The following is an 8,771-nucleotide window of genomic DNA, read 5'->3' as shown; positions in this document are numbered from 1 at the left end:
CTTAGTGCGCACACCACCGTACCTGGGACAGAGGGTTCTGGGGACGAGAATGGTGTCGCGTGCGAAGTCACGTTTCTCGTGCCCAGTCCCCTAATTGTGCAATAACATATTTTTTAGGGTAAGAAAAATACTAAATCATACACTTAAAAATGGACTAAATCTTTTCACAGCACTGAAATATTTCATTTCCCTTTCTATTTTATACTATTTTCTTCGCGATCGCGTGCTTTAAAACGTTATATAACAACTGTTTGCACGTGAATATGGAAGCCATATTTGTTATGTAAGGAAACCAGCTGCACGTGCCGTAACGTGACAACCAATCATATCGCACATTTCCTTTCCATCTGAAGGATGGAAGAGCTGTTGGAATCTTGTTGACGACATTCGTATCGAGTTATTCCTGTAGATCGCAAATGAGTGTACATTCTGTTGGGAGTATTACGATTGACTATGTCTAGCCGTTCGAGTTCAGCTCCCCCTAACCAAAGTAAGTCTTGGTGAATTAGAACTATAACAAAGATTTATATTCGTCTACTGAAGTCACGGGCTGAAGTGTGCGAAGTAGAAGCTTACATCGTGTCTAGAGCAGAAAAGTTGTGCCGAACTCTACGACTTACATTTAACTTGGGGTTACTAGCTTGATGGACCATGGGACTAAATCGTCAACGAGATCGAGTACGAGAAAGACTTTTCAATTCTAGCAGGCTCTACATTATCACACATAACCCATTTCTTCCCTCTGGCTGTGGTAACGTCGCTGGTTTGAACCTCGCTCGAAATAGCCAGTTGTTTTGATTTTTTCTGCCCATTGGGCTACCCTGTGTTATTCTCTTTTCCGATCGTCAACAACTTTTGTACTAACCGTACTGCTAACCCGTGATTTGGTAATTGCTTATCCGTAACTGGCTTTTCTATTTTCCAGGCGATGGCGACAGCGAGTCGAGTGACTCTGGTGTTGATACGCTGTCGATTTCTACGAGAAGTAGTTTCCCCCCGGATTACATGGATTTGGACGAATTTCTATCCGTACAAACGCAGAACGGACAGGAAAATTCAACAGTCGCTACCACAAATACCAGAGCAGAGGTTCCTCCCATACCAGATTTCTCAAAGGCGGCTGCTGATGTAAGTGTGTTGACGTCGATGATGTTGTCGAAAATGTCCTCTCTTCCTTTGAAAGTCGATCCAGCCGTTTTTCAATCCCTGCAAGTGAACACTTCTCAGCCACCAGAGACTAATGCAATCATTCAGTGGTGCAAAACAGTTGGAGTGACCAGGCAGGAACACCCCGAAGCCATGGGTCCCGAGCCGGGCAAAACACCGGTACGAAGGCGTCGCAATTCCAAATATGTGTACAACCCTCTGCCGATCACAAAGAAGGCTGATAGGAAATTCTTCAGTCAATCAGAAAAAGACGAAAAATACTGGGAACGCAGAATAAAAAACAATGTGGCCGCCAAAAGGTCGAGAGACTTGAGACGTCAGAAGGAAATCGAAGTCTCGGAGAAATTCAAGATGCTCGAGAGGGAGAATGCCAATCTCAAGGAGGAAGTGCGCAGGCTACGGATGAAAGCTTCTGAGCTTGAAAAGAAACTTGCTCACTTCCAAGGTGCAGATATGTGATAAAACATGGACAATGTACAGTTGCGATGTAGTTATAACTACAATGTGACAGTAATTTATAACAACTTGTTACATCTCGTGCTCTATACTACCCTAAGTTTCTGAGTGAACTTGTTGTAAATAGACTGAACATATAGGCTGGTGAATGTAAATATAAGACTTTGCGAGATGGCACGACTTGCATTTTTTCTCTGCGAGCCCGAGACTTTAAAAATGGGAGCATGAGGCATTAAATCATAAAGGCAGTAAGGCATCCTTTGTAAAGACACTCGATGAAATCAGGAATTTGTGACTTTCTTAACTTTGTAAAATGTTGAGTCTGACTGCGAGTGCACATAGCTGTTAGAAATAGAGAGACTGCCAGATCTGGGAAATGTGAGACCCATTGTTTGCCACCCGTACCAAATGTTTTGCGTTCCACCACTGTATTGTGCGGAAGATATCTGTACCTTTGTTTGGATTTACCCTCTCTTTCATCCCTCCCCCCAGAGCACCATCCAGATTATACTTTATACTGTTGTTTGACCAAAACTCTCTGATCAGATGGTTGGGAACCTCTGGCTGAAGTAATGATGCCCATATTAGGTAACAATCTGTACATAACTAAATTCCATTCTAGTACTGCATTGTCACTGGTGAAGTCTAGTCTTTAACCATACTTAAGGTTTCTAATAAGTAATACATGCATTATGATGTATATACATTACGAACATGGAGTAATGAGGCTCTTTGTAGGAAGCTAATGACATAAAACATAGTAGACTATTTGAATCAAAGTTCCAAGTGATGATACTTTGCTGGTTATGATTGATGCAAGAGTGCAAACTTAATTTAAGACTGAATTTCCAAATGATGGGCCGTCCTTTCAGTCACCATTGGTGAAAATAATAAAGCAGGAACATTTTCTCTAGTAAGGGGTGTTGCTTCCATTTTGGTGTGCAAAGGAAGCCCCCCCCTCCCTTGTACGTGTTGCATAAGCTGTCATGATGGCTGTAATCTTTGATCTAATATTTCTGTAACAAAAATAATCAAACTACAGGGATTATTAAACAGTGCCACAATGATAACCCTGATCCGGCAGATTGATGGGTTGATTTGCTCCAGTACTGGATTTTGTGCTGCCATCATGTAAACAAATACAGAGCGGTAAGAGGGAAGCAGGGTGCACTCATGCTAAAACAAAAGACACACCAGTGTCACATAAATACCCCGCAAGGGTTATTAAATCTGAGTGAAATATTTTTGCAGGAGGACAGGTGATCTTGCACAATTAGTCTTCTGAACCATCCCTGGTCAGTGAGAGACAAAAGATCAGGACAGTGTCCCAGAGTATCTTTCCTAAATGCATTCTGTGAGTCTTTCGTCGGGAGGTATATTTCTTATTCTAGACAGACAATGACTTCAATATTCTATTCCACTCAGAAAAAGACAAAACAACGTGCAAAACAGGAACGCATATCTCCCACCATCTGTACTTTCGGAGGGTATTGTGACAGGTTCTGTTACGCTGGAAATTCCACACTTCCATAACTTACTAGAAACGTTTAGCGCAAGATGTCACAGGTGACATTTGACATGTTCTAGCTTGCTAACACCTCAATTCCACAGTGATATTATGGTCAGGAATGTCACACATGTACACAGACTGGAAGAAGATTATTTTATCAGTCTCATCACATACAAAACAATGGAATTTTTTGTAAAGAAAAATAAACAGCTTTAAAGAGCACAGAATGATAAGTGGTTTTTAGAACACCACCACAAGCACACTGGATATCAGTTTCAAAGTTTATTTGGTCAGTGATAGTAACATGATATTCGTCAAGTTACATCCAGAATATCTTCCTCTTCAAAACACAAAGCCATCTAAAAGTAACAATCTGGCTAGGAAGGAAGATTCTTCTAAGATCTTTGCAAGTTTATACACAAACGTTCTTACAACTTAAGACTGTTTGCACTAGAATGCTTCCACTGGAAACTGTCTCCAAAGTAAACCAACTATGAGGGTCTCAGGGTGGTTTAAAAGTTGATAACACCAAGCCATCACATTCAAAACCTACTTCTAAGTGCTAGAAGATCCTCACCAATTCCAAAATCAATGGCAAGCATCAATAACACCAGATACCCCCACCCATCCCCCCTTGAGATCCTGATAAGTTAGGGTACCTATAAAAAGGAAAGCAGTGGTTTTCAAAATAAATTTGCACAAAACTAAGACAAAAACAAACGTTCTTAATATCCATCCCCTTCACAATGCAATGCAATGCAAAATATTACCTGTAAACACACAGAGTAACCAAAAAACATCATACATGTACAGAGAGAAGGTTCTAGAGCATGCCAAAATTTTTTACACCTGCAAAGTTTCAGCACGCTAACTTCAGAGACTCTTTGTATGGTCAGCCATTTGCTTTGACCACCTACAGCTGTTTCAGTCTTAACTTTACTCTTAACCCTCAACTGTTGGCAGTGCAAAGTACATATCAGGCACATGGTCAGCATTTAATAACAAGGTGTACCTAAGTTCACCTGTAGTCTCTGATAAAAAAAATATATATGCTAAAAATACTTGCTGAAATTCAAGTTAGGAAAAATGCTTGAGCAATTATCTGCTCTTCTTATGTCACTCATTTGACACAATCAAGAGTTTTGACCATGCTGAAACTTTGCAGTCTCAGAAGAAGATATAGGGCTAAAGTTAAGGCTAAACTTCCAAAAAATACTATCGATCCAAAAGGACTAGAAAACAAGAGACCATAAACCTTGGGGATTAACTCAGTAATTCGCACAGGAAAGACATTCTCAAAATTTCCATGCTATTTGTAACATGTTAAAAGTGAAGACTTCTATCATTTTAAAGCTTGCCAGGGATATTTTTTATTTTAAAAAAAATAATAAAAAAGGAAAATGAAGACAATGTGCTTCACAGAAAACTGTACTTAAAGAAATCTCTCAATTTGGCATTCCTTAAAATGATACAAATTTCTCCAACACACAATAAACTTTCTAAATGTATTATCCATAGATAACATTTTTCTATAAATTAGGCTGTAACAGAATATAATGCCTCCAATACTTTTGATGTGTTAAATTAACACCATTTTTGTTGAAAATTTACATGAAATAAATTACAAAACAAATATCCAGTGACACATCAATCTTAGCTCAAATAATTATACAATCTTTTCAGTGGAGAACCTCCCTCTTTAGTTACAAATAAAACTTACAAATCTCGTCACATGGGAACCTCTCTGTAAGAAACTAATAGCAATGCTCCTTTGTAAGGGAGTGTATTAAATTTAACACGACTCACTCGTGAGCAGTGTTATAATGTGACTGTTACTTTTTAAGGTAAGACAAAATAGCCAAGATAGGCACTTGTACAAAAAAAAATTATTTTCAGTTTTCCTCAGCTTCAACTGAATGTCAGATAATTCTCCTAACAGACCACTTGAAGTGAGCTTCAATAAAATATGCACAAATTTAACTTGTAAACAACGTCCTTCATCTTGCGAAGTACAAAACGGGGCAAAAGAGCCCAAAACCATTCGTCAGCTTGATGTTTCCAACACTATACTGCAAACACCATTTTGGGCATTGTAGTCTAAAGAGATGATGAAGTCGTCCTCATCAACAAAACTTTCCACGGCTTTATCATCAATTTCTGAGGAGGTCCTACAAGACAACAACCACAGAGCAAAAAACTTAGAATGATGGCATCTAAAATAAATTATCACTGCAGAAGAAATACATCAGTAAAATACATGGACCTTAAATTAAAACAAACAGGTACCTCAAACAAAATGCATCAAGGTTGGGTGTCATAATGTTGTACAAATAGTCAAACTGTTGGTTTGGTTTTACTTCATTTCTGTCAGCCAAAAACAAGTTGCAAAGTATTAACAAGCTCTTTAAAGCAGGCAACAAAACCTGGCATTACACCACACATTTTCACTAGTTACAATTGTTGCAAACAAAGATATCATTCACCACAGAACCTCATTATGACAACAACCTTTTATGCACTAAGGTACGCCATGGTATGCAAATACAAGGGGCAGGAACTTGTAAGCAAATAAACCCATCTGCAATAATGTGGCAAGGCAGCTTGGTAAAATATACAGTAAACAAATACAGTGCATACTTGCTACTGGCCACATGACCCTTGTATATACATACAACATGAGCAAAACCCACACTAGACACAACAAAAAGACAGTCGAATTCCCAACAGTTACACACAACACACTCCATACACAGGTGTTACAGTACCACAAATCCTGACACAGATGTTGCTACAATGAGTGAAATGTAAACCAGCCATGAAATACGTAAATGTCATTTGTTGTAGTACAGCTGCCAAATAGATGTTGTTATAACTGTTCAAAGTGTCAAAAAGAAATCAGCGCAGTCAGCTTGTGCTACACAGTCATTTCAGTTCTTGTAACAGCATCTGACTCAAGGAAGTTAACAACTGTCAAACTATATACTTGCATCACATCACAATTTGATATAGATGAAATGCACATCATTAATATGGAGTCAAACATTGTATTTTTTTTTAAGCACTCAATTACCAAGCCAACAAAAAAGGCAAAAAGTCACACAAAACAGACACATGTTTCACCCACATGTACATTTTGGATTCTTGAATAATGGAACATCCTGTAAGATTGTTAGATTTGCTTGGCTCAAGTTACTCAAAATAAATAAAATGTTTACCCTTCTTACGTAATAGGTGAAAGAAATTGCAGAAGATTCTTTTGAGCAATTCATGACCACCAATTGGAAGAAAATCTCACTGTCTATGATTCACTCCAACAAAAATTATCTTCTTTATTTCTAAAAGTGTTATGCTACCCTGCAACTTCGAAGGTGTGCAAAACTCCATCCCTTGACGTCCATGAGGCCCTACGAACCGTGTCAACTCAGAGGCTGCAAGATTCAAATAACAAACCAACGTACAAAACCTATTTAAATCACCATGTGTGTTGAAATAATTCTAACTTCCAAGAAAGTGACAAAAACTTGGACTCTGCCTTTTTTCTGTGACTAATAGAGGACAATGCTTGACAAAACAATAGCCAATTAAGAAAGAAACGTTTCTAAGCAAAAAGTGCAGTAGATGTTTAAAGGCCAAGATTACTCTTATCAAACTGTTTTCTATACATGTAAGAATACTGTAAATGACGTTTCTAATGCTTGTTGGCAGTCAAAAACTGACCAGCACAAGAAAGAAAAAACATTAACCAACCTTCACATATTGATTAAAGTCACTTCGTAATGGTTGGGGCCACATTTGAGAAAATTTCTACATCATGACCCATGTCTCTGGATTTGCCATCACACTTTCAGTTAATAGAATGATCTTTCTAACATTTTATTTTGGCAACTCACAGTCCACTTATTTTGTTGTTGTTTTCATTTTAAAGCATGGGGTGTAAAAAATTATGTCATGGCTTGCAACTTTGGTTAGGATGAATTTTAAAATTCTTGACTGCCAATGAAGAAAAACACTCAGATAAAAACTTAGATCTGTAGCAACCTTCAGGTGTACATTAGCAGAACATAGGCCATAATTTTTTTTTTTTAATTTCTCAGAAATGCAGGTAATTGACTAAAATAGGCTCTAATTAGCAAATCTGTTCACAAAAATATTTTTAACTCTTATGTGTTTTTCCTGCAAAAAAAAATGATTACTCATAATCTGTTGCACTGCCTAAACCTAACCCTTGGGGATTAAGATGTTGAATAAAATAGACGCTAATTAACAAATCTCTTCACAAAAATGTTTTTTAACTCTTACTGGTTTTTCCTGCAGAAAAAAAAAAGATCACCTTTAATCCTCTGCATTGCCTTCCATGTCGGGGGAAAAGCAGGGCAACTCAACCGGTTAAAACTGGTTTCAAGACTTCCTGAACAAGAACAAGGCCTGGTTACCTTAGCAAGTGCCACATGAACACCAAATAGCACGAAATGGCTGAGAAAGGGCAGAGAGAATTTGTACGTTTCTTCAATGAATTTTTGGCAGCTCCTGACACTAGAACCACACTAATGCCACTACACTGACATATGACTTGGGGATCAAAATTTTCTATCGTATTTCCACGGGAATGTAACATGCAAAGTCAAGTTTTTGGCTGAACTTTAGTGATGAAATGAGCATTGGATGTTGAGTAATGGCACTAACTGAGGGTCCAAGATGCGAGTTTCAAAGAAATTTGTATGCTGGTGATGCCATTATTTTGCTCCACAAAGATGGCTGCCATTTCACTTGCGGATCAAGCTTTCGGTGTATATTTTCAATGTAATGCAATGAATCAAGCTTGAAATTGGAGGAAAACAAATTTGTTGTATGAGCATTCATATCTGTAAATGTTATGTATACAAGTTGAACAGAATGTTCACACAGTTAGGATTCGCATTTTGTCTTGGAGGGCCAAAGTGACGCATGACGGATTGACTGGCTTGAAATTTAGAAGGATTTTCACTACAAGGAGTGCATTATTTTCCAAATATCACTTGTATCCTTAGAATTAGTTAACATTATTTATTTCTTACAACTGACAAGAATAATCTGTTGTTGTTTTTTGTATGTTTTGTTGAGATATTCAACAAAACACATTCGTCTCTTGCCACTTAAGCGATTTGTACACCCGAAGCGTGCTACAGGTCTTATCCTTTTTTCCTCACTTCAGCTGATAAGCAAAACATAACAAAACAAGTTTGTCAAGGTGAACTATTCCACATGTAAAGCATCACAACGCTTTGTGGTTGTACATGGCAAGCATCAAATTGCTCCTTCTGACCTTGTTAATTTGAAATCAAGTACAGTTTCCACCAAATCTTTGAGTTCAACACTGGTCACCAAAAGTAATTTTCACATGCAATGGCGACTAAAATGTCGACAGCTTAGAGTGTTGCCTTAGTGTGAACCCAACCATGGTTGAAGTGATCCCTTAAGACATCAGTGCAGCTAATTTAACCCTTTGAGAGAAAAGTTCACTTTTCCTCTTTCTTGTAGTTTTCAGTTTAAGACCACTCTTCCACAAATGTCAAAAATACAACATAAAAAGGCAACATCAAGTGAAGGAACATAAATCAAAGCTAACAAACTGTGTACTGTACCAGTCTGTGCTGCACAG

General features: G+C 38.0%; 2 protein-coding genes across 2 annotated transcripts in view; one reads left to right on the top strand and one right to left on the bottom strand.

Moving 5' to 3' along the window:
* The first annotated feature begins 330 nt into the window (after positions 1-330).
* Positions 331-2,699, top strand: LOC110057594 (transcription factor HLF-like). Its single transcript, XM_020764188.2, has 2 exons — positions 331-490; positions 926-2,699. Exons 1-2 carry the CDS (start codon positions 454-456, stop codon positions 1,624-1,626), a joined length of 738 nt encoding a protein of 245 aa, XP_020619847.1. The 5' UTR covers positions 331-453; the 3' UTR covers positions 1,627-2,699.
* A 701-nt stretch (positions 2,700-3,400) lies between these two features.
* The window catches only part of LOC110057595 (grainyhead-like protein 1 homolog), an 11,437-nt gene continuing 6,066 nt past the window's right edge, over positions 3,401-8,771 (bottom strand). Inside the window, exon 2 of the mRNA XM_020764189.2 lies at positions 3,401-5,301. Coding sequence (XP_020619848.1) covers positions 5,178-5,301 — 124 coding nt within the window. The 3' untranslated portion in view covers positions 3,401-5,177. The remainder of the gene's footprint in view (positions 5,302-8,771) is intronic.

This window comes from Orbicella faveolata, unplaced genomic scaffold (assembly GCF_042242905.1).
Source record: "Orbicella faveolata isolate gen_17 unplaced genomic scaffold, um_ofav_v1 contig_35, whole genome shotgun sequence".
Taxonomy (NCBI): domain Eukaryota; kingdom Metazoa; phylum Cnidaria; class Anthozoa; order Scleractinia; family Merulinidae; genus Orbicella; species Orbicella faveolata.
The sequence above is the reverse complement of the archived record's forward strand: the minus strand, read 5'-3'. Positions and strand labels throughout refer to the sequence as shown.